We start from the raw sequence: 26,849 nt of genomic DNA, 5'->3' as shown, positions 1-26,849 counted from the left end.
ATAAAGAGGCGGAAAGCAGGGCTGTAGGAACTGACGAGAATGAGAGACGGACGGGGAAGACGGGGGGGCAGGTTTTTAATGACCCTAAAAGTTAGAAATGAACAGGCAATCAAGACAAGGGAGGACAAACGGAGAGGTTAAGAAGGGTAGGGAGGGGGAAAGTTGGCTGTATCCATGCTGATATTCCCAGAAATGGGAGAGAAAGGGAAAAGACAGAGCACAGGAAGGAAGTGGAGATGGTAAAATAACCACTGCACGCATACAGAAGTCACTCTGGAAGCCACTGACCTGAGCCGGGATGGAATCAGCCACCTGAAGACGCAAAACACACCCACCGTTAAGCCACGCCCACACACACATGCACTTCACATCCATGTACAGACGACTACATCAGCTGGAGCTGCTGCTCCTCGCAGCTCCGGTTCAGTTACTGTTGCTGGAAAACAATCACGCTGGTTGCTGTTACCGTCCCCGGGGGGCCGGCGTCTCTGCAGAGCCATTATGTGTAATCATGCACAGGTCGACCACACTTAAAGGAAAGTTGGGATTAACACCCTATTCATTAAATGTTTTTATATCATAATAATAGCACAAGCATGGAACAACATAACAATGACCATAAGCACATAGACCGGGGGTCGGCAACCCGCGGCTCTAGAGCCGCCGTAGTGGCTCCCTGGAGCTTTTTCAAAAAGGTTTGACCTTTTTTTTCCAGTTTTTTCTTCTTTTTTTCTCTTTTTTCATCCTTTTTCCTTTCCTTTTTAATATCGACATTTTGACTTTTTTCACGAAATTTGAATATTTTCTCGACATTTTGACTTTTTTCTCGACATTTCGACCTTTTTCTCAAGATTGTACTTCAACATTAATCTTGACATTTCGACTTTTTTCTCGAAATTGTACTTCAACATTAATCTTGAAATTTCGACTTTTATCGACATTTTGACTTTTTTCTCGAAGTGCATAATGAAAAAAAATCTTCCCCCAGTTATAACTAATATAGATACATGCAGCATGTGTTGCCTTCATTCTAAGGCTTATACAAGACTTTTCATTTTTTGCGGCTCCAGACATAATTGTTTTTTGTGTTTTTGGTCCAATACGGCTCTTTCAACATTTTGGGTTGCCGACCCCTGACATAGACAAAAAAAATGTACACACCAAATTTCATGTAGCTAAAGCACGTATATAATTTTCATTAACAGATTCATGATTAGATTTTGTGACGCTGCTTTAATATTACTGCACATTCCTCCAACATACTGTATTTGTTGAAGATGCCTCGTTTTAGCTCCTGTTTCTTTAAAGCCACCCTATGTCAAATTGTCAAATTGGTTTAATTCACCGTTCGAATTGTTACAGATTACTTTTGCAATACTGTTGTAGAAGCCAAGCCAACGCTTTAGGCCACTGAGGTGTATTTCGACGGAAGAACCTTTTTGACGCGCTTACTTTATGGATGCCAGGTGCATGATGAATGAATGTCCATTTCAACTTTCTTTGCGATGCACAATATTGATTTATTTTTACACTCACGTAGTTCAGTTTTCCAGTTACAAACAATCATCAGCCTGGTATTGCATGTCAATCAGTGCGTACATGCGTGCGTGCGGTCGAAAACTGTTTCCTCCTGCCAGTCGGAAACACACCTGTTGAGCCATCAAAGGTTCACGGGCTAAATAGGTTTTGCCATCACACATCAGCCAATCAGCACCTTATAATCTGCTCTTACAACTGTATTTGACCCGGTCTTTGTACGTTTTAACCGTATAGAAACGTAATTCTTGCCATTGTAAGAATGAGATGTACCTGCTGTACTCTACTGCCCTTACTTTTTAACAACTTGTGCTTTTTATTATTTTACCTCTTTTCTTATCATTTTATTTAATTATTGCCCGAGCACTGACAGTGCAAAGGCCCTATTATCTGTAGGAATTGTCCTCGTTTTAATTATTCCGACGAAATGAGGGCCTTTTTTCCCCCTAAACGTGCCCCAAAAGTCACCAAATTTTTCACCAAACCAGGCCTGATGAAAAAAGTGATATTTCATGGTTTGCATTAATGGGCGTGGCCTAATGGCTCAACAGCGCCCCCTAGAAAACTTTGTGCCTCAAGCCCCACAATACGGTTAGACGTACATGCATGAAAATCAGTACCTGCATCATGTCGCAACTTATAGAAAAGTCTCTTGGCGTCATGGCCGAAACCAAACAGGTAGTCGGCCATTTTTAATTAATCGTGTAATTTTGGCGCAATTTATGCCATTCCTTCGGCCGCTTCTTCGCCCGAACCGTAACGTGCACCCAGGTGTGTTATACATCAAAATGTGCGTCTCCATCCTGCGACGACGCGCATTACTTTTCTCAGTCAAAAGCGTTACCGTGGCGACGATAGACACGAAAAAGCGCGACTCCCCTTCATCTGATTGGTTCGTATTTGATAGTTCCTATTTTCTGCTATAACTTTTGAATGGTTTGACATAAAGACTCGTGGGTGGTGTCCTCTGACTTAGTTTTGAGTCCTTGACTTTTATTGGTGAAAATTACACGCCCGAGGGCCCGTTCATCGCTGCTTGCAGCTTTAATTTTATTTGTTATTTACTGTTTAATTGTGTCTTGCCACTTTTAATATTGACGTAAAGCACTTTGAATTACTTTGTGTTGAATTGTGCTGTACAAATAAACTTGCCTTGCCCATGTAACAACAGGACGAGGTTGCATCCACCCTGCTAACCAAAGAGCCACCAACAAAACTCACTTTTTTGTGTCTTAAGCTCGGGGCCGGGACGTGAATGTTTTATCCTTACGTTGCCCTCATGTGGTCAAAGACAGAGAATGGCTGCAAGACATTTTTCTTCAAGAGGCCCGGTTCTTTTTGTTTAGTCAGCTCATTGTTCAGAAGTGGCCTGATGTGAGACGACTGCTGACTCTTTACTCTGAAACGTGCCAATCTAGGCATTTTGCACATATAATTCATGGTGACGTCAAATAGAAGGACAGCCCAAACTGCAAACGAGGTTCTTCAGGCACCTCAGGGAATTTGGGTTTTTAATGATTTTCTACATGGACAAATGGCTCCAGCAAACATTGAGGGTAGTACAAACATGTTGCACTATTCACCTGACTATTCACACCCTGCAAGAATATACATATTTATGTTGTCAGAATATTAAGCAATTTAAGTCTCATTGAAAAGCAGTTGACTTCCTCATTATAGTCCTTTTCCTGCCGCGTCTTCATTCACATATCACCAACCTCAGTTCAGGTCCGTCCTCTGCACATGACGCGCTGACACAAATTTTATGCACATGATTTATTAACCGCTGCCGGAAAAAAAAAAGAAAAAAAAAGGGGAACTGGTTGGTATTCATGAGGCTTTTACTTGAAGCTTTGGTGTCACTTCACATGCCATGTTGCACTCAGCAGTGAACTTTCATGCTGTTAGCTCGCATGTCTCTTTCAAGGGCGGGCGTTTTGCACTGCAGCAGGGACCCAAAAGCAGGCTCTGATTTCGTGCTCTTTGGCTGAGACAGAACTTCTAATATGTCAGCTGTCAGACTCAGGGGACTGCAGCAAATGCGAGCGCTCAGCCAGGGACGAGCTGCTACTGTACAGCGAGCAGCCAGACCGGAGCAGAGCAGAGAAAACAGAGCCGCGGTTGCGGATGCGGTTACATAAATGACTTTTCTACATTTCTGAACATAATTGACACTTCGAAGCAAAACACAAGATTTAGTTGCTTTATTTCCTCCATAAACAAAGAGTTGAAAAAATTAAAGATGCGCAACTATGTCATTTTTAATATTCTACATATCAGGACATGATTAAACTCATCTGGTCATTGCCAGGTCTTAAAATTTGTGAATGCAGGACGTAAGAGGAAAAGGACCTTGTGATGCAGTAGCTTGCTGATTGATGTTTAGGAGTAAAAACTTGCAGTAATTGCTTTAAGTCTGTTAAGTTTAGACTGCATTTCATTTTTTGTTTGTGCACAATCATCCAATTAGGGACAAAGTCTATTAGATGTGACACACACTTGTGTTTCTCTGGCGTTACATTTACCTCATTTGCTATAAAGACCAGATATTTTTTATGCTCCAACATCTTCAGTCTTAGAATTAAGATTTTCTTTTGTCATGCGACTGTAAATCTTGAAGTACAACTTCTTCCCTTCCTCTTTTCTCCCTTCTTTTCTTGTTTTCTTCCTTCCTTCCTTCCTTCCTTCCTTCCTTCCTTCCTTCCTTCCTTCCTTCCTTCCTTCCTTCCTTCCTTCCTTCCTTCCTTCCTTCCTTCTTTCCTCCTGCTCTCTCCTTTCTTTCTTTCTTTCTTTCTTTCTTTCTTTCTTTCTTTCTTTCTTTCTTTCTTTCTTTCTTTCTTTCTTTCTGGGTCAATTCCTTCCTTCCTTCCTCCCTTCCTTCCTTACTTCTTTCTTTTTTCCTGCTCTCTCCTTCCTTCTTCCCTTCCTCTTTTCCCCCTTCTTTTCTTCCTTCCTTCCTTCCTTCCTTCCTTCCTTCCTTCCTTCCTTCCTTCCTTCCTTCCTTCCTTCCTTCCTTCCTTCCTTCCTCCCATCCCCCCTTCCTTATTTTCTTCCTTCCTTCCTTCCTTCCTTCCTTCCTTCCTTCCTTCCTTCCTTCCTTCCTTCCTTCCTTCCTTCCTTCCTTCCTTCTTTTTTCCTGCTCTCTCCTTCCTTCTTCCCTTCCTCTTTTCTCCCTTCTTTTCTTGTTTCCTTCCTTCCTTCCTTCCTTCCTTCCTTCCTTCCTTCCTTCCTTCCTTCCTTCCTTCCTTCCTTCCTTCCTTCCTTCCTTCCTTCCTTCCTTCCTTCCTTCCTTCCTTCCTTCCTTCCTTCCTTCCTTCCTTCCTTCCTTCCTTCCTTCACGTACGTTGTGCGTGGATTTAACACAGAACCATAAATCAGTTTTACACAAAAACGTCATCAATGGGAATTTATCGTTTTTACCGCGAGATGACAAATTCTTACCGTGGGGAATTTTTTTGACGGTATATCGTGAACAGTAAAATATCGCCCATTCCTACTAGCGCCTAAGAATGCATCTGTGCATCATTCACCATTGGCGCTCACACACATAAAGACCACCATCCCTCCAGACCTGGACAAACACCAGCTAGCAATCAGAGCCCGCTGCTCCAGAGACGATGTCATCACAACAGAGCTCCACGGGACGCTAATGTGCCGAGAGACACCCGAGAGCTGTGTGCCCTTTGAGGATTTAATGTGGTCATCCCATCTAAGCTGGTTAACAAGCTGAACGTCGTGGCCTTTGGCTCCTCACTGTGTCACCAGATTATGGACTCTCTCACACGCAGACCTCAGCGGGTAAGAATAGCAGAGAGGCGCCCCTCAGGGCCGTGTACTGGGCTCCTCTTCACACTATTCACCCACGACTGAACCCTCCCTGTGCATGCAAAACATGCATTACATGGAATAATGTGTTTGTTTTTAAATATCCAGCCCTAACTGTGTCTAAATTATCTCATGACAACAGTTTGACACGCTAAATGTGACACACTGAAATCAAAAGTGTCAGGATGCCGTTGCTTCATATCCTTTAAGCTCCCTCACTGCAAAAACTCAAGATCTTACCAGGAATATTTGTCTTATTTCTAGTTAAAATGTCTCATTTTTAGTCAAAAAATCTCATTACACTTAAAACAAGAGTCATTACCAGAAAAATAACTTGTTATTTGACAATTTTCACCTTTTTCAAGTAAATTTTCACTTGAAATAAGTAGAAAAATCTGCCAGTGGGATAAGATTTATCTTCTCATTACAAGCTAAAAAAGCAAAAAAATATTGTTCCACTGGCAGATTTTTCTACTCATTTTAAGTGAAAATCTACTTGAAACAGGTGAAAATGGTTGTTTTTTCCAGTGATGAGTCTTAAGTGTAATAAGATTTTTTTTTTACTAAAAATGAGACATTTTAACTAGAAATAAGACAAATATTCTTGTTAAGATTTCAAGTTTTTGCAGTGCTTTAGTGTAAGATGATTCAGTGATTTTGATTTGTTGCCGTCCCCATAGGACTTTATATATTTCTGGCCATTTCTGGTTGAAAATAAAATAAAATTCAGGCATCAATATTCACTTAACAGTGAAAAAAACTTTTTTTTTTTTTTTAATTTGACTGTATCACAAACAAATTCAGATATGGTAAAGCCCGACACAGCTTCATTTTGAAGCTTTAACTTCATAAAAAACTTCTAAATCTTGCTTCATTCACTTACCCAGCTCTTCTTCTTCTTCTTTTTATCCTCTGCATCCTTCCCCAGGCTGCCCATACTGGAGTGACTGGCTGCGCTGTTGATACTAGACATGCTCTCTGACGAGTGCTGCCGTCGAATACGCAGGTCTGGAAAGACACACAAAACCTTCCTGGTAAGCTGACCACTGCATGTGAACTCAACGGTTAGTATCATTCTCTCATTAAGGTTTGTCAACGCCAGACTGAGCTTGATTTGCACTGCAAAAACTCAGAATCTTACCAGGAATATTTGTCTTATTTTCAGTTAAAATGTCTAATTTTTAGTCAAAAAATCTCATTACACTTAAAACAAGAGTCATTACCAGAAAAATAACTTGTTATTTGACAATTTTCACCTGTTTCAAGTAAATTTTTACTTGAAATAAGTAGAAAAATCTGTCAGTGGGACAAGATTTATCTTCTCAAAATCTTGTTCCACTGGCAGATTTTTCTACTTATTTTAAGTGAAAATCTACTTGAAACAGGTGAAAATTGTTGTTTTTTTTCCAGTGATGACTCTTGTTTTAAGTGTAATGACATTTTTTTTTTCTAAAAATGAGACATTTTAACTAGAAATAAGACAAATATTCTTGTTAATATTTTGAGTTTTTGCAGTGTGCATAAATATCTAAGAAGAACCTTAACACTTAAATGGAATTATGCCAATGATCCATCAGATTGAGCTGGTTTCTTTGACTAATCCAGCTGTAACACTTTGATTTCTTACAAGTCCAATCAGGATAAAAGCATCCTGTCCTGGATTCAAAGAAAGCCCTGCTGGGTTGTTCCTACCTCTGTGCAGGTGATCCGGGCCGTTGAGCGCCACCTGGATGGCTGTTTGGGCGTCCGTGTTCTGGGTCTTCAGCGTGTCTATCGTTTCTCTCAACTCAACCAACTCCGTCTCCTGAAGTGGGAAAAAAAAAGAAAAATTGGGGAGGACGCCTTCTTCATCATCACTGTGCATGAAAATGATCAAATTCAGCACATAAATGGAGCAAATTTGCACTTTTTAGTATAAATTAAAGCTGGAAGCAGCGATGAACGGGCCCTCGCACCCTTCTGCACATTCAGGCGTGCTGCAGTGGAAGTGGAGTGGACTCTCTACGGTATATCAAACCATTCAAATGTTATGGCAGAAAATAGGAACTATCACATATGGACCAATTGGATGAAGGGGGAGCGCGCTTTCTGGCATCTATCGTCGCCACGGTAACGCTTTTGACTGATAAAAGTAATGCACATCGTCGCAGAATGGAGACGCACATTGTGATGTATAACACACATGGGTACACGTTACGGTTCGGGCGAAGAAGCGGCCGAAAGAATGGCATAAATTGTGCCAAAATTAATTCAAAATGGCCGACTTCCTGTTCGGTTTCGGCCATGGCGCCAAGAGACTTTTCTTTAAGTTGCGACATGATACAGGTGTGTATCGATTTTCGTGCATGTACGTCAAACCGTATTGTGGGGCTTGAGGCACAAAGTTTTCTAGGGGGCGCTGTTGAGCCATTAGGCCACGCCCATTAATGCAAACCATTAAATATAAAATCTTTCACCAGGCCCGGCTTGCGTGCAAAATTTGGTGACTTTTGGGGCACGTTTAGGGGGAAAAAAGACCCTCATTTCGTCGGAAGAAGGAGGAAAAAAAAAAAAAGAGGAAAAAAAAACATACAGATACGATAAGGCCTTCGCTCTGTAAGTGCTCGGGCCCTAATAATCCAGATTCTCCAGAGTCACCGCCAGATGAGGTCATTTTTAATGGATGACACAACAGACACTGTTCGGAACACATTTTTAAATCTGGCACTGACGTGGCGTTCAGAGGACGGGAACGAGACAAAACTGGTGCTGGGTATTTTGAAGATTAGTTTACAGTGGATTTGTTCCTCAGCCAGCACCACCTGTTTAGAGTTAAAAAAAAGAAGAAAATTAAAAAAAAATCTCTGTATTCTCTGTTGGACTGACTCCATAATACAGAGGGAGTCTCTTCTTCCTCCTCCCAAACCCACTGAGGGCTGCAGATAGAGTTTCTGCTTTAATTAAAAGTTAGCCTGGCCTTGTTTGTCAAAGGCATCCCACTAGATCCCAGTGTGCTTTAATTTATGGAGGATTAAAACGCTGCTAGGTCTCGTCAGCCTTGTGTGTGCGTACGTGTGCACGTATGTGTGAAAAGAAGGGTGCATTCAGAATATGTCTTGGGGGTAAATCTTTGAACATGCTGATGCTAATGGGGGATCAGCGTGTCAGTATGAAGCCCCGCTGATGGAAGAGGAAGTGCACCCTCTTCCAATTTATACAAATAAGGTATATGCTTTATATTATTTAACAAAAATAAGCCAGAATACAGAAGATTTGTGCAAAAAAAAACAAACTAAGTAGCTACATCCCATGATTCAACTGCTTGTAGAATTGTCTTAAGCAGTAATAACTTGGATAACAATTTTATCTTCAATCTTATCTGTTTCTCACACAATATTACATTGTTTTCCCCATGTTCTGCTTTACAAAGAGGTTTTGGTGCATAGTCTCTTAAAGCTTCAACATGGAACATGTTTGATCAGGTTAAAGGGTTTTAATCGGGTCTGCACTGCAAAAACTCCAAATCCTAACAAGAATATTTGTCTTATTTCTAGTTAAAATGTCTCATTTTTAGTAAAAAAAAATCTCATTACACTTAAAACAAGACTCATCACTGGAACAAACAACAATTTTCACCTGTTTCAAGTAGATTTTCACTTAAAATAAGTAGAAAAATCTGCCAGTGGAACAAGATTTTTTTTGTTTTAATGAGAAGATAAATCTTGTCCCAAAGGCAGATTTTTCTACTTATTTCAAGTGAAAATTTGCTTGAAACGGGTGAAAATTGTCAAACAACTAAAAATGAGACATTTTAACTAGAAATAAGACAAATATTCCTGGTAAGATTTTTAGTTTTTGCAGTGTGGACTTTGAGTTGCCTTGAATCCTTTTTTCTTTTAGCCACTCAGAAATTGCAGGATGATCAGGGTCCTGATATTCCAGCAAAAACAAGCCACTATCATCACCCCCCCATGCTGGACTGTTTCATGTTTATATGTCACCGAATGCATTTGTAACTGGTCTCATCTGCCCATTATTGTTCCCTAGGTTTTTGTCGCCATGCTGCCATGTTTTTCAGCAGAAAATATGCGTCGTCCTGGAAACCCCTTCCGAGGAAACCATACTTGTACGATCTGTGTGTAATCCTCGGGTTATTATCAATGCGTCAGTGAGGCCTGCAGAGTCTCAGATCGAGCTCCGAGGCTTTTTGGGGGCAGAGCATTGACGTCAACGTCACTCTCAGTCAACGTGGCTGCTGTTCGCACTAACTGAAGTTTCTGTAAAGTGAAATCGCACAGACGAGGATTTTGCTGCAGCTGGTACGTCCACAAATCAGAATGAGTTTGTATTAACTGTAATGCTCCTATTATTGCACAAGGTGGCACTATAAGAACTGAAATCGTGTGTATAAAGTATTTATATATGGGATATTGATAATTTTATTGGTATTTTTTAATATCATGGTCACATTTAACTAATTTATTCAAATGATTCATTTAAACTTACTAATTAATTCAGAATTACCAGTTGGAAACCTATTTTTTATGCTAGTGGGACCACGATTCGTGCATATAAATACACTTTAACTGCTACCAATGTGGGTTTCCATTGACTTGGGAGTCACATTAAGGGACAATGCTGCAGTGACTGAACAATAAATACAAATAAAATCCCTTAGTGTCAAAACACAGAGCTTCAGATCGCCATTTTCATTTAAAGTGTTTTGACATATGAGTGCGGGTCATTTTCTAGCAATTTCTCTGTTGTGTTTCTGTGGGGTATTTTCCAAAGCGGGGGCCAAACTGTCTCACCTTTTGTTCAGCGGTCATGGTGAGGCTCTGCAGGCGGCAGGTCATGTTACTGAGACTCTTCTCAAACGCTGCAACCAGGTGAGCCTGCAGACACAGGACATGCAGGAACAGTTATGCTTTTGAAGGACTGAAAGGCAACATGCAGTTTAAAAACAAGTGCAATCACATATGTGGAAAAAAAGCATGTAATTCAATGCAATAAGAACAGAATGATGGACAAAAGTATCTGTAAGAATCCTGCTGGGATATCAGGTGTAAGAAACAACCACGCTTGAGCTCAGAAGGGCATGGAAATGCCAAGTATATTCAGAATGGTTCCCTTAAAACGACTGTATGACTTTGAATAACTTCACTGTTGCATCTTATCGGTCCGCGTTAATCATCACGGCTTAGCAAATACTCCATAAACATTTATTTGGAACAAACTCGCCAGGAAATCAGCGAGAAAGCGCTGCGATAAAGGTATTTCACACACGTCAGTGACGGTCTGCTCTCCTTAAACTGCTGTGTCAACCGAGGAAGAAGCAGCACGCTGAAGGATGGAAGCGGTTCAGCATCTCTGCGTTCATGCCCCTGTGGGATCTGGCTTTAGAAACACAGGTTTGAGTAGAGATAAGTTGTGAAGCCTCGTGCATGTGCCACATGCCCGGTAAAACGCGTACGTACTGCCGCCCTCAGACGCTCTCCATGCCCGGTGTGTCACAGGGAAGTGGGCAGAAAGCCCAGATCGCACGTACACACACTCACACGGACGTTTATACTATTTCCAGACGCCTTTAAGGAATTTAATTTACTGAATTCAGCAGGATTTGCCCACATTAAAGGCTTACAGCGTCCTAACAAAATAACAAAATCCCAAACTGCCGCCCCGCGTCCAGAAATAGACTCCCCTCCCTGCTGTCGCCACCGGTTTGTGTCTGAACCAGCACAGGTCTTGACCTTTAGAAATGCCAAGTCTTCAAACATCCCCCATCTCCATATCTTCCTCCAGCTCCACCTGTGCTGCTCCCACTCCTGACCCCCCCCCGCCCTGAAACAGGCCCTGATCAGAGGTGAACGTGTCCCAGGGATGAACCATCTGGCCCATCCCTGGGTCCCCGACGCTTGTTCTGGGTGTAACGTCCAGGTGGAGATGGGTGGTAGCGGGAGGAGTGGACGAGAGGAGGATTTCCTCCCTGATGAGTTCAAAAAGAAGAAGATGCGGCCAGCTTCTCTGCTGCGCTACGTCAACGAGGCTGCACGATAACAAGGACCTACTGCAGACCTGCAACTACAGGGCAACGACAATCCATTCTGTTTCTTAACCCTTGTGCTGTCTTCGGGTCAAGGAAGGAGGAAGAGAAGAAGGGAGGAAAGAAGGAAGGAAGGAAAGGAGGAAAGAAGGATGGAAGGAAGGGAGAAAAGAAGGAAGGGAGGAAAGAAGGAAGGAAGGAAGGAAGAAAGGAAGGAAGGAAGGAAGGAAGGAAGGAAGGAAGGAAGGGAGGAAGGGAGGAAGGAAGGAAGGAAGGAAGGAAGGAAGGAAGGAAGGAAGGAAGGAAGGAAGGAAGGAAGGAAGGGAGAAAAGAAGGAAGGGAGGAAAGAAGGAAGGAAGGAAGGAAGAAAGGAAGGAAGGAAGGAAGGAAGGAAGGAAGGAAGGAAGGAAGGAAGGAAGGGAGGAAGGAAGGAAGGAAGGAAGGAAGGAAGGAAGGTAGGAATGAAGGAAGGAAGGAAGGAAGGAAGGAAGGAAGGAAGGAAGGAAGGAAGGAAGGAAGGAAGGAAGGGAGGAAGGAAGGAAGGAAGGAAGGAAGGAAGGTAGGAATGAAGGAAGGAAGGAAGGAAGGAAGGAAGGAAGGAAGAAAAGAGGAAGGGAGGATGGGAGAAAAGGAAGGGAGAAAAGAAGGAAGGGAGGAAAGCAGGAAGGAAGGAAGGATGAAGGAAGGAAGGAAGGAAGGAAGGAAAGGAGGATGGAAGGAAGGGAGAATGAAAAGAAGGAAAGAAAGAAGGAAGGAAGGGAGAAAAGAAGGATGAAAGGAAGGGAGAAAAGAAGGAAGGAAGGAAGGAAGGAAGGAAGGAAGGAAGGAAGGAAGGAAGGAAGGAAGGAAGGAAGGAAGGGAGAAAAGAGGAAGGGAGGATGGGAGAAAAGGAAGGGAGAAAAGAAGGAAGGGAGGAAAGCAGGAAGGAAGGAAGGAAGGAAGGAAGGATGAAGGAAGGAGGAAGGAAGGAAGGAAGGAAGGGAGGGAGGAAGGAAGGAAGGAAGGAAGGAAGGAAGGAAGGAAGGAAGGAAGGAAGGAAGGAAGGAAGGAAGGAAGAAAACAAGGAAGGAAGGGAGAAAAGAGGAAGGGACGAAGGAAAGAAGGAAGGAAAATTAGGTCATTTTGACCCGAAGACAGTACAAGGGTTAAGATTCAGAATCGATAATCAAGATTTGATTCGATCCGATTCAATTCCGATATTGATTTGGGTTAGTCTTATTAAAACTGTTTTTTGAGCTGTTGCATGAATTATATGACTGTAGTTCTGCAACATATTAATACTAGTATTATATTGAGATTCAACAGCAAGTATTGGCAGATAATGATGCTGTAAGGACCAATCAGCTCCCAGAATGCTGATAGAACTGCAAAAACTCAAAATCTTAACAAGAATATTTGTCTTATTTCTAGTTAAAATGTCTCATTTTTAGTAAAAAAAAAAAAAGTCATTACACTTAAAACAAGACTCATCACTGGAAAAAACAACAATTTTCACTTGTTTTAAGTAGATTTTCACTTGAAATAAGTGGAAAAATCTTGTCCCACTGGCAGTTATTTTCTGGTAATGACTCTTGTTTTAAGTGTAATGAGATTTTTTGACTAAAAATGAGACATTTTAACTAGAAATAAGGTCCTGGTAAGATTTTGAGTTTGAGATTTTGAGATTTTGAGTGTAACTGCTTTCAGAAACATCATGTGGGGCAGAATTATCAAAAGATCCAGGACAGCAAACAGAGACGGATGAAATTGATTTCATTCGTTTTTTGTTTTTTTTTCCTTTTTCGGTCTATTTCAATTTTTTATTTTTGAGAATTTGGTTTTTAGCCTTTTATGCAAATGTGACCCCAAGACAGTATATAAAGTAATGAAATATAGACAATTTATGCAATTATAACCTAACACTTTAATGTTTTCATACCTTTAAACATATTTAAAGGCAAAAACATGGCACCAGTTATTCTCATGTCCAACAAAACATTCCTTTTTTTGGACATAAACAAAAAAATACCAAAAGTTGTAATGTAATGATGAAAAAAAAGCGATCTTAAGACATACAAATGGATTTTTAGGAATTAATATGAGAATCGATTTGGAATCGGAAAATAGATTTTTTCAACACAGGCCTAGTTGTGAATGAGAGAAAGAGACAGAGGGGGAGGAAGGGTGCCGACATGAACTCTCAAACCCAATTTAATTCCACCAAAGCAGCGAGCTAATCCCCTCACACCTGAAATCAGCTGCTCACACCAGCTCCTTGTTGGGTTAGAGTCAAGCACAATCAATTACCCGGACGCCCATGGAGCACGCTGGCTCCAGCTTTACCAGCCAACAGTAAACACGCTCCTGATCCCAGGAATCGTCCATGTAAACACTCCCATGACCAAGTACAATAGAACTTCAATTTCCCTCACAAAACAAACCCAGAAAAAGACGTAGCGGTACACCGGTGTGCTCCAGTGACCTCACGCCTGCTCGTTTACTCTGGTTTTGCATTCTGCAGAAAAAAATGAAAATGAAAAGTCATCCAGGAAATCTGGAGTGACCGGAGTCCTCCCTCTGCAACATTACAATACTTATATATATATATAATATTGTCTTTGTTGTACTTTAGACTAATACTTCCTCTCAGTTTAGTGCATGAAGCTGCTCGTTACACCGACGTTACTATCTCATATGCATGAAGCCAAAGTCTGACTTAAATGGAAAAGACACTTCATGAAAACACCAGAATTCCTCTCTATGCAGCTTATTTTTGCATTTCTATCGCAGTCTCTGGGAATAGAAATGTGTGTGTAAAACAACGAGCATTTCTAAGGTCTCCGTGTAAACGGTGCCCATGCAGCTGCCTGTCCATGTGAGACAAAAGAAATGAGGATTCAGAACGGCCCGCTGTCTTTATTCCTTCTGAATATTCATACCTGAGACAACAACAACGGTACCTCACCCACTCACACACATGAAAGATCCTGGGTGTTCGTTTATCTGGTGCACCATAAGAAAACCAGTGAATAGAATCAAAGTTATTACAAACTTTATCATATCATGCACAATGTTCTCCAGCCGGAAGTACACTTTTCTCAAACTACATAGGTAGGAGAGAAAATGCACACGGTGGTCATGGATCCAGTAGTATTGATCATGGATCTATAATATTAACTGGATACAGTGCCCAAAATGGCCGCCCATTCATTTCAATGCATTCTGCTCAGCCAGCGCATGTGCCGAAAAAATCTCTGACTTCCTGGTTTACTTCCGTGTACACGGGCCCATAGAGCATGCGCAGTTGAGTCACCTCCCATGATGCTCTGGGGCCTCCCATCATGCCCCGGGGCAATGACGCGAATATTAATATAATATGTATTAATATAATATATTAATTAATGTATATTATTACATGTATAGTATTACATATATTATTAATGTATTAATATAATATAATTACATAATATATATTAATATAAACATCCGTGGAATGCACGGACACGGCTGTGACGTCAGCCGTGACGTCACGCCCAGAAAGAGACTTTTCTTTGACTTTTCTGGCCGTTAGAAAACATTTTTGACGGATATAAAGTCCATGACTTAAAAATATAGAATACAAAGATTAGTAATTGCCGGTGATTTCAGCTGGAGGTTCCTGTGAACAGTTTTAGAGGCTTCTCTTTTACTATTGCGGTCTATGGGAAAAAAGCTTTCTGGGCCCCATGGGATTTTTGGTTGCAGTACCGCGGTTGGCCACTGGAAAAAATCGGCGTGCCTTCTGAGCGCGAGACTGGGGGGCTGGTATTGATACTAAAAAGGGAGGTGTTTTTTGTACGTGAACCCCATCTGCCAAACATATCAGACCTTCAGCCGTATATCCCTGTTTATTACTTCCTACTTAAGATGTCAACCCAGATAATGAATCAGTGTTAAAACATATGTTTTTTCTTCATTGTCTTCACTTAACGAAGAGTAAATATCTGAACTATTTTAACAGCCTAGCCAATACAACAGGGGCTGACCCTGCAATTTGATTCTGTTCTCTGGTTTTCTTATGGTGCACCAGACAAACGAACACGAGGATCTTTCAACTCACAAGTGAACAGTAAAGTGTTAACTGTGGAGAACAACTCAGTTACTGTCAATAACATAATAATGACACATTATTGAGCTGCTGGAGACTAACGCAGCTCTGTTCGAGTCGCCGTCTGTCAGAGAGGTGCTTTATCTACCCACGTGAGTAATCAATACTTCAAAAGTCACCACAGGTGGCTCAACCTGGAACTAGTCGCTACATAAACATATGAGCGTTTTCAATGTTGAAACATTTGACCGCAGACAAATCCAACAAAGACTGAAATGTTTCCAGTAAACTTGACATCATGACCACAAGTAGCATCAAAGAAAGTTTCTTCAGAGAACACAGAGGTGGATGCATGGTTCATGTTCTGCTGCTGCATGACTCTTGTATAAAGGCATGTTTTCTTGTTCTGTCTGTCAAGTTTGTCTGCAGCTCCAGTCTGCACAACTTCCTGATCAAAGCATTGGAGCGGAGCGGAGCGGAGACTCAACGCTTGAGCAGCTGCGTGCTCTGGGGGTTGATGCATTCAGATGCTGGAGCTGGTTGATCTACCTGCGTCTCAGCACAACGTGTCTGGGAGGGGTTGGAGGGGTTGGAGGGCTCGGTATCTCCCAAGGTTTCGCCCACGCACGACACACCGGAGCCAGCACTCACTGCTGCTCGTGGCCCCGCTCTCTCTCCTCATCCCTCCGTCATATATTCAAGTCTTTCTCCTCGGATGGATTTCAGAGAGACTCCTGTTTTAGCTACGACCTCGCTGGCCACAATGCAAAACTCTAAATCTTACCAGGAATATTTGTCTTATTTCTAGTTAAAATGTTTCATTTTTAGTCCAAAAATCAGAGTCATTACCAAAAAAATAACTTGTTATTTGACAATTTTCACCTGTTTCAAGTAAATTTTTACTTGAAATAAGTAGAAAAATCTGCCAGTGGAACAAGATTTATCTTCTCATTTCAAGCAAAAAAATCTTGTTCCACTGGCAGATTTTTCTACTTATTTTAAGTGAAAATCTACTTGAAACAGGTGAAAAGTGTTGTTTTTTCCAGTGATGAGTCTTGTTTTAAGTGTAATGACATTTTTTTGTAGATAAATAAATTAAGAATATTAATTCGAGAATAAATAAGTAAACAAATAAATAATTATCATATAGAGTGGTGTAGCACGATATAATATAAATATAGCATAATAATATAGTAATATCCTAATATAACATAATAATTTTATAATATAATAACATATAACAAAATGATATCACCATACTATAATATATTAACAATATAATAATACTATAGTTTAACATCCCATGAGATTTCATAACTTAATATTATACACTATGAAACATTGTTTCATAAGTTTTATCTTCTCATTACAAGCAAAAAAATCTTGTTCCACTGGCAGATTTTTCTACTTATTTTAAGTGAAAATCCACTTGAAACAGGTGAAAATTGTTGTTTTTTCCAGTGATGAGTCTTGTTTTAAGTGTAATGAGATTTTTTTTGACTAAAAATGAGACATTTTAACTAGAAATAAGACAAATATTCTTGTTAAGATTTTGATTTTTTGCAGTAGCAGGCAGAAAAACCCAGCGAGGGCATGAAACGGGCTGAACGTAAGTACGACGGCTTCAGGATCTCAGTAAGATCACGAGCCTCGCGTTCATGAATAATTCCAGAGTTTGCAGCAACAAATAAAGGTTTGACAAACCTGAAAGAGAAAGTCTAGTTTGTACATAACCAGAAAATAAATTAACTATGTATTTGCTGCACAACGATAATAAGAAAACAGGATTGCATTTGTGAACATCTGTTCACGTATTCAAACCAGACAACTGCTGGAAAAAGCCCAAAGCTCCCACCCCGCTCGTGTGTGTGTGTGTGTGTGTGTGATATAAATCTAATTTTTCAACAGACCCAAAACAGATTGGATGGAGAAACTCAATCAAAAGAAATCTAACTATCAAGTGGGAGGACTGATGGTTTTGCTGCTTCAACCCTGTTGAAAGTAGATTTTGCAGAAGGACGATGGTACGAGTCCTGCAGCCATCCACTTCCACCGTATCAGAAACACAACTGAACTATTTTTTATTTCCTGGGAGAAGTGTGAAGCTTTAATTTACTTTACTCTTAACCTGAAGAAGTTGTCCACTTGAAGTTCTGAGTAACTTTCAGGCCTGTGATTTGATTTGAGTTCAGGTCTTCACTGCAAAAACTCAAAATCTTACCAGGAATATTTATTTTATTTCTAGTTAAAATGTCTCATTTTTAGTCAAAAAAATCTCATGACACTTAAAACAAGAGTCATTACCAGAAAAATAACTTGTTATTTGACAATTTTCACCTGTTTCAAGTAAATTTTCACTTGAAATAAGTAGAAAAATCTGCCAGTGGGACAAGATTTATCTTCTCATTACAAGCAAAAAAATCTTGTTCCACTGGCAGATTTTTCTACTTATTTTAAGTGAAAATCTACTTGAAACAGGTGAAAATTGTTGTTTTTTCCAGTGATGAGTCTTGTTTTAAGTGTAATGAGATTTTTTTTTACTAAAAATGACATTTTAAATAGAAATAATACAAATATTCTTGTTTGATTTTGAGTTTTTGCAGTTTTCATCAGCCAGTCAGTCAGTCAGTCAGTCAGGGTTCAAATCCAGACTAACAATCAGTCAAAAATAGTTCTTTTAATACTTTCTTAAAAACATGCACAAACTTAAACATCTCAGGAAGGTTTATTTCCCAGGACTGACAGGGCTGGAATCATTTGTGGGCATTAACATACAAGCTTATGACTGTGACTTAGTGCCCACGTCCTCCGAGCGGAGCTGCTGACGGTTATAACGGTTATTACCGCTCATGCAAATGAGCCGGCTGTTGAGCGGCGTCTAACTCACGTTGGCAGCCAGCTGAGATGTCAGGGTCGCCACCTTTTCCTGAGAGGCATCCAGCTCCCGCCGCAGCTTCCGGATTTGCTGGTCGGGAGGGGAAGGGGAGGAGAGCAGAAGTACATGACTGTCATGCAGAGAGGGCTAAACCTGTATCCTCTATGATGATAGCTGATGATTTAACCCTTGTACTGTCTTTGGGTCAAAATCACCCAATTCTATCCTTCTTTCTTCCTGCCATGCTCTCTCCTTCCTTCTTCCTTTCCTCGTTTCCTCCTTTTTTACCCTCCTTTACTCTTTTTCTTCCTACCTCCCTTTCGTCATTCGTTCCTTTATTACCTTCTTTGCTTTTCCTTCCTTCTTTCCTTATTTTCTCCATTCCTTCCTTCTTCCCTCCCTCCCTTCTTTCTTTCCTTTTCTCCATTCCTTACTCCCTCCCTTCTTTCCTTTTCTCCCTTCTTTCCTTCCTTTCTCTCTTCCTTCCATTTTTTCTCCCTTCCTTACTCCCTTTCCTACTTCCTTCCTTCTTTCCTTATTTTCTCCTTTCTCCCTTCCTTCCATCTTTTCTCCCTTCCTTCCTCCCTTTCCTACTTCCTTCTTTCCTTCTTTTCTAGTTTCTCCCTTCCTTCCATCTTTTCTCCCTTCCTTACTCCCTTTCCTACTTCCTTCCTTCTTTCCTTCTTTTCTCCTTTCTCCCTTCCTTCTATCTTTTCTTCCTTCCATCTTTTCTCCCTTCCTTCCTCCCTTTCCTACTTCCTTCTTTCCTTCTTTTCTAGTTTCTCCCTTCCTTCCATCTTTTCTCCCTTCCTTACTCCCTTTCCTACTTCCTTCCTTCTTTCCTTCTTTTCTCCTTTCTCCCTTCCTTCTATCTTTTCTTCCTTCCATCTTTTCTCCCTTCCTTACTCCCTTTCCTACTTCTTTCCTTCTTTTCTCCTTTCTTCCTTACTTCCTTCTTTCCTTCCTTCCATCTTTTCTCCCTTCCTTACTCCCTTTCCTACTTCCTTCTTTCCTTCCTTTCTCCTTTCTCCCTTCCTTCTATCTTTTCTTCCTTCCTTACTCCCTTTCCTACTTCTTTCCTTCTTTTCTCCTTTCTTCCTTACTTCCTTCTTTCCTTCCTTCCATTTTTTCTCCCTTCCATCTTTTCTCCCTTCCTTCCTCCCTTTCCTACTTCCTTCCTTCTTTTCTCCTTTCTCCCTTCCTTCCATCTTTTCCACCCTTCCATCTTTTCTCCCTTCCTTACTCCCTTTCCTACTTCCTTCTTTCCTTCTTTTCTCCCTTCCTTCCATCTTTTCCTCCATTCCATCTTTTCTCCCTTCCTTACTCCCTTTCCTACTTCCTTCCTTCCTTCCATCTTTTCTCCCTTCCTTCATTCCTTCTTTTCTCCCTTCACCCTCCCTTGACCCAAACACAGCACAAGAGTTAAAAAGCAAACAACCCCTAAAAAAACTGAGCATTTTCATGTCAAAACTGCATAAAAAGACAGAGAAGTGAGGTGCGAACATAAAGTGTGGGGGATTACCGTGGAATTTTGGACTGTTTGGCCCTTGATTGAAAAGAAAAGAGTCAAAATTAACACTATGTTGCATGCTTCTGTCAAACAGCACGAACCGACATGGGTTTATAAGCTACAGCAGACGCAGACTCACGGTTCAGCTACGAGCAGCCAGGCAGAGAGGGAGGGGTCAAATAGTATCTACAAATACCTGTGAGCAGGTACCGTATTTTCTGGACTATAAGCTGCTACTTTTTTCATAGGTTTTGAACCAGCAGCTTATACAAAGGTGCGACTATTCTGTGGATTTTTCTTCCACCGCTCGGGCGCTCTAACTGGAATTAGAATCAACACTAAGACAAAATAAATGCAAAGAAGAATACGCTACTTCTTCCTTAGCAGATAGACGTAGGTAGAAGCAGATTTCAAACAGATAAATAGATAAATAAATAGCGGTTATTTTCTCTTGGTTCTGTCCCGTTTTAATCAGCAAAGTTGCTGCCGTGTTAAAAGACACTGTTAGGAAAGGATCTATTTAGGTACAAACATGTACATCATTTACAGTTCAAAATCATACTTTACTTGTAGTAAATATCTAATCTAACAACATAAATATCTGCGGCTAAATATCTTTTTTTTTAAATAGAGCGGATGCGGCTTATATGCAGGTGCGGCTTATATGCAGGTGCAGCTTATATGCAGGTGTGGCTTATATGCAGGTGCGTCTTATAGTCCAGAAAATACGGTACTATCAGTGGTTAGTAGAGGGGCCGGGAAGGCAAGCAAAAGTTGTCATTTTAGTTGTGATGAGTCCAGAAAGGCTTAGCTCCAACTGTTCAGCGGGATTATAGCAAGCACCAACATGTATTTGCCGTTACTGTTTGACCTAAAGCTTGAAGCACAGATGAACGGATGCACAGAGGAAAAGGACCGAAAGACATCTGAAAGCCACACCATGAATCTAGAAAACTAAAGGAGGATCAGTGATGAAGTGAGTAACCGGAATAAAACGAGAAGAAGAGCAAAAGGTCGTGTGATTGTTATATCTGTAGTAAATAGCTACACTGCAAAAACTCAAAATCTTAACAAGAATGTTTGTCTTATTTCTAGTTAAAATGTCTCATTTTTAGTCAAAAACTCTCATTACACTTAAAACAAGAGTCATTACCAGAAAAATAACTTGTTATTTGACAATTTTCACCTGTTTCAAGTAAATTTTCACTTAAAATAAGTGGAAAAAATTGGAAGTGGAAACATATTTTTTTGCTTGTAATGAGAAGATAAATCTTGTCCCACTGGCAGATTTTTCTACTTATTTCAAGTGAAAATTTACTTGAAACAGGTGAAAATTGTCAAATAAGTTATTTTTCTGGTAATGAGTCTTGTTTTTAGTGTAATGAGTTTTTGTGACAAAAAATTAGACATTTTAACTAGAAATAAGACAAATATTCTTGTTAAGATTTTGAGTTTTTGCAGTGTATATAAGCTTAGCAGTTGTAAATGAACAGGATGAAAGAAAGCAATACAACATAGAGTTAACTGCTCCATTGCTTAACTTCATAAATTTTTGCCTTAAATCAATAATTTTGCGCAAAAAAAGAAAGAAAACGTGGTTTAAAGCCACTAATAAATGATTTGATTGATATTCGACCTGCAAACATAAAAGAAGTTCACACCCTGACTGGTCTGAGGGGGAAATGGCTCCCACTGATGTCGGTGAATTTACAGCAGAAACGAGCCAAAGGGAAGCATGCAGACGGACAAACGGACAAAGCAGAAGTTTCTCATTCTTACCTCCGAGTGTGCTTTTTCCTCCGTCTGGAAGAGAAAAGCAAACTTAGTTCAGACGAGTAATGTGAACTGTGAGATGTGTTCTGTCGTGTGTTTTAAAAAGGAATTAGAGTAAACAGCCCGAGAAGCGTTTTAATACCAGAAGATGAGAAAAATGATAAATCAACCAAAGATTAAAATAATCAAATATTAAAAAGTGATTCACATGAAACTAAAGTTTTAAAGAAAGTATATATTCAGCAGGGAGGAAGATGATTAAATCGGTCCAAACCACAAAACAAATCACTTCCTTCAACCTCAGGGAGTATCAGTTGCGTCTCCCTCATCACCCGGGCCTTTCTGAGCAATTTACAGGTTGCAATAAAAAGGCAGATATGAATTTGCTGCCTGGCAGAATATTAATAGTGAAAGTGCAGCCTGAGCGACCAGAAAGCCCAGCGACGGTCCAGTCTCATCACCTGGAGCCATTCTGGGCCGTTCTCAGCCGGAGATGTTCTACCTCGAAAACAGGTTAGCCGAGGGATTTAATGGAGCTAATGCTTCCACTTGGATAGTTAGGAAGAGTATTAGGGCCATGCAGGAGAAAAAATATCTGAGAGGGGAAGATTTCTTTTTATTGTGCACAAGTCGAAATGTCGAGAAAAAAGTTGAAATGTCGAGATTAATGTTGAAATACAATTTCGACATTTTTTTTTTCTTAACATTTCAACTTTATTCACGAAATTTTGATTTTTTTTCTCGACATTTCAACTTTTTTCTTGAAATTGTACTTCAACATTATTCTCAACATTTCGACTTTTTCTTTCGACATTTCAACTCTATTCACGAAATTTTGACTTTTTTTCTCTACATTTCAACATTTTTATCTTGAAATTGTACTTCAACATTAATCTCGACATTTCGACTTTTTTCTCAACATTTCGACTTTTTTCTCGACATTTCAACTTTTTTCTTGAAATTGTACTTCAACATTATTCTCGACATTTCGACTTTTTTCTCAACATTTCAACTTTATTCACGAAATTTCAACTTTTTTCTCGACATTTCGACTTTTTTCTCGAAGTGCATAATGAAAAAGAAATCTTCCTCCTCTAAAATAATATTATTTTTATTTTTCTCCTGCCTGGCCCTAATACTGTTCCGTAGATAGCTACACAATGAACAAACTGTGATGAAATAGCCAGAAGGAGGAAGAGAAAAGGAGAGGGAACGTCAGCTCTGTGTGATGAGTTGATGTTCCACACGTCATGAGCTGGTAGAGAACTGCTCTTCCCTTCACCACTTCCTACCTCTGTCAGATTGGCTTTTCTGCCGTTCCTTCTCTGAAAACAAAGTACAAAACTGAGCTGGACGTTGGAACATGAGGTGAGAGTTTCAGTGTCAAGCCTGCAGCCCTGCTTTAACGTGAACCGTCACGTGACCCGCCCCGGTTCCTGCAAACCCAAGTGCAGCCTGGGCCATAGAAAGCCTCATCTAGGGGGTTTGCTGCTGTAGGAGCTTATATTCTAGCCTCCACTCAAACAGATGAGACGTGGTTCATTTACAGGAAAAGCAGCAGCTACAAGTATATTCCATCATCTTGTATGTAAGTGTTTATAGTTTCATGGATGGTTTATTCTCGGTATTTTGTGCCCTATATCTTGTGGCTATGACAGAGTTTCCTCATTTGGGGATCCTGTGATGATATCGTTTTTCTCTGCACAAGCTGAGCTTTACTGTTATAGCTCAAATGCTGCACATGATTTTGATCTAATTTGGTAAAAGCATAGTTTATCATTACTGTGTACAGAGAGCAATTTGAATATTCTCTTTTTTCTTTGAAAAAAGCTGTCTTATGGAGTTACTATGACAAAATGATCTAAAAACCGCTTGAAAAAGTAGATTGTTCTTTTCTTAAATACATGATACAGAAAATGATCTATAAAAAAAACTGTAAAGAATAGTGTTCATTCATCATCTCACCTTTTAGTTCCAGTTACTGGAAATCTTACTTCCTGTCATGTGGGCAGCAAACCCCTGGGATTGGTTACTTGGTCATTTTTGTTAGTTTGTTATTGAAGTTTGATGCATTTTAGGAATTTAGTTATACTGTATATTTTCCATAAACCTCATGGAGCTCACCAGTGCTGCTGGATCACATGATACTGATACATGATATATGCACCAATCCAGGTTAGGCCAATTTTATTTTTATCAAATTTTCTTTAAGCAGCATCCTTTGAGCATCTAACCGCCAAAAGAAGAGCGAGCTCTTGATTCAAATATCATTAGCATTGGGGCATTTGCAGTTTTTGTGTATTTTCAGGATTTTGTCCACATTCTTGTTCATTGTCGGAGGTGTTTGTCTGCATTTTCACTCTGAAGTTATGGATCTGTGTGACTCACCGCCGAGTACAAGGATGACGTGCTGGAGACCAGAGACAACGAAGAGCCGTGGACTGTGGAGAGGAGCAGAAGGAGAGGACAAGTCAGTCAGGAAACATTTCACTGTGAATCATGGCCGTAATGCTCCACTGAATGTTTTAACTCATATTAAATGTTTTTTCTTGTTAGTACTGATTACATAGTTGGCTAATCAGCAGTTATAAGTCTAAACTATCCAGATAATGTCATTTGTTAATAGCTATAAAAAAAACTGAGAAAAACTCTTTATTTCATCACTTAAATCGATGAATGCTTCTGTGATTTCTTAGCAGGAAAGTTGGGTTTTCATCGTAACCCAGTCTAAGGCCCCGTTTACACGTATCAAAAACGGTGGTGTTTTCTAGCATTTTGGCCGCTCATTTACACAAAAACGGAGCTCAAAGTCTCCAAAAACCATCATTTCTGAAAACTCCGGCCAAAGTGGAGATTTGCAAAAACTCCGTCTTCCCGTTTGCTTGTAAACGGAGAGAAACGGACATTTGGGATTCAGAATGTCACATTATGAGACAGAAACGTCACCAGCGTCATGTGTGCGACCTGTGTTTACAATTAGTTTGGACACTGGCAATATTTTCTTGTATTTTACCTGTTTTATATTCTAAAGTCACATTTAAAAGTAACTCCACTTCTCTGTCACTCCAAACGAAAGACTCTCGTTCATCTTGGAAGTAAATGGAAGTTACTCGTGTCATTTGTTGACGTTTTTTTCCAGGATTCTGATTGGCTAGCATGACTTTATCTTCTCGTTACACTGCCCCCTGTAGGTTTGGCTGCTCATAGCACCTTAACAGATATTTATGCAGGTTCATGGAATTGATGGTATTTTTCAAAATGTAGAGGGGGAAATATCAGTTTTTGTAAATACCCGGCTATGTGTAAACGTGGCCTAAAGCGTGGCGTGTGACCAGTACTGGAGTTGACGGGGTGAGTAAATGTGAAATAAGAACGGTCCAAATCATCCCCCCTGTAAAACTGCCATCCCCCCTTTCCATCCCTTATGTCATTTCATCAATGAATGTGGTTTTACTGCTATTTCAACATTTACAGTCATCACCAGAAAAATAACTTATTTGACCATTTTCACTTGTTTCAAGTAAATTTTCACTTAAAATAAGTAGGAAAATCTGCCAGTGGGACAAGATTTATCTTCTTATTACAAGCAAAAAAATCTTGTTCCACTGGCAGATTTTTCTACTTATTTCAAGTGAAAATCTACTTGAAACAGGTGAAAATTGTTGTTTTTTCCAGTGATGAGTCTTGTTTTAAGTGTAATGAGATTTTTTTACTAAAATGAGACATTTTAACTAGAAATAAGACAAATATTCTTGTTAAGATTGTGAGTTTTTGCAGTGATCCATGTTACTTATCCTGTGAAGGACAGAGTCATATTGATAAGTTCAGAAAAGTGTATTTTATTGTTGTGTTTTGATGTATTTGATGTAAGCCCAGTGGATATTTAAAGCTTACAGAAGGCTGCATTTAACTGCTGCTATGTCATTCCTGCAGTATTTCTGCAGGTGTTTTGGTCAGTGCTATTATTTGTAATATATTATATTATTTGTAATCAGCACAAATTATCTGTCCCCATATGATAAAATCCACCATCCCCCTGATTTTTTTTTACAACTGGAGTACTGCGTGCGTCACCTTCGTCGGTGCTGTCTCTGAAGGAGCCGGAGCGGCTGATGGCGCGGGGCCGGTCCTCCAGGGACGTGGCGCTGCCCCCCAGCGGGTGACCCTCCCCGTACAGGTCGAAGGAGTCCTGGGCCGGGATGCTGTTGGAGCGGCTCATGCTGCTGCTTCCTGCTGGCAGGTTGTACTGGCAGATGTTGGTGGGACTCACTGCACCAGACACAAGGTGGAAAACCCGTCATACTAATGTTCTAGTCACATTTCAGGATGTCTTCATGTACTTAGTAACCCTTCGTGTTCAGGCTTCTTCCAACCGCGCTGTCAGACTTTAACAGTTGACTTGATTGATTGGTGAGAACAGGTTTGATACAGAGAACAGGCTGGAACTCTATACCAGTTCATATTTCTCATGTAGGTAGCAAAGATTGGTTTAAGATTCAGTTGAAACAATATCTTTTAAAATGTAATGAATTATGATTTGACATTTGGAAGGAACAGAATGAAGTTTGAGTAGAATTACAGGTAGTGTAAACCCTATCACAATAAAGGTGAAAAGTGGTCAAGAATTTAAGATAAGGTCATTTCAGGCAGGTATTGTTTTTGAAGATGTTTTATTTGATTTCATTTCTATGTATCTATGTCTGAGAATGATGGTGATTTAGTTCCCTCCGTGTTGATTGTGACTAAGGGAGTTGTGCCTATTATTGTTTTGTTTGTCATGTATAATGTATGTCTGTTATGTATTAAGTGTTAATTTGTGTGTTGTGTGTATGTCGGACCCTAAATAAAATCCTAAATAAAAATAACAAACATGCTCAGAGTGCTGTGAGATCTATTTTATTCTTTTTTCTGAGCATAAACTCTCACTCAAACTGTCTTACATGATTCCCAGTTGTTACCTGTAATAATCTTTCTCATTGTAGACGTTAGAATTGTTTGGAAATGACTTCACAATTCTTTCCAGATTGATGCGGAGCAACAATTTCAAATGTCCCGGGGACCTTGGCATTTGCCTTTCTGTGTTGACAACGTGTTAACACATCTGCCTGCTCCAGGTCAGATAACTGCTGCTTTTATAGAGGTGTGTGGTAAACTCATCAGGGGGTCATGACCAGCATCACCTGGCTGGAACTTACCCTCTTAAATCCTATACAATCAGTGAATGGGGTACTTAGGATTGCCT

At 40.2% G+C, this 26,849-nt stretch overlaps 1 protein-coding gene across 1 annotated transcript in view; it reads right to left on the bottom strand.

The window, feature by feature from the left end:
* nav3 (neuron navigator 3) overlaps window positions 1-26,849 on the bottom strand; it is a 321,553-nt gene that overhangs the window by 34,730 nt on the left and 259,974 nt on the right. Inside the window, 9 exon segments of the mRNA XM_061714666.1 lie at window positions 289-312; window positions 6,245-6,369; window positions 7,054-7,165; window positions 10,152-10,235; window positions 18,337-18,414; window positions 19,847-19,870; window positions 21,614-21,637; window positions 23,996-24,048; window positions 25,682-25,876. Of these exon segments, the coding sequence (XP_061570650.1) occupies window positions 289-312; window positions 6,245-6,369; window positions 7,054-7,165; window positions 10,152-10,235; window positions 18,337-18,414; window positions 19,847-19,870; window positions 21,614-21,637; window positions 23,996-24,048; window positions 25,682-25,876 (719 nt within the window).

This window comes from Cololabis saira, chromosome 23 (assembly GCF_033807715.1).
Source record: "Cololabis saira isolate AMF1-May2022 chromosome 23, fColSai1.1, whole genome shotgun sequence".
NCBI lineage: Eukaryota > Metazoa > Chordata > Actinopteri > Beloniformes > Belonidae > Cololabis > Cololabis saira.
The sequence above is the reverse complement of the archived record's forward strand: the minus strand, read 5'-3'. Positions and strand labels throughout refer to the sequence as shown.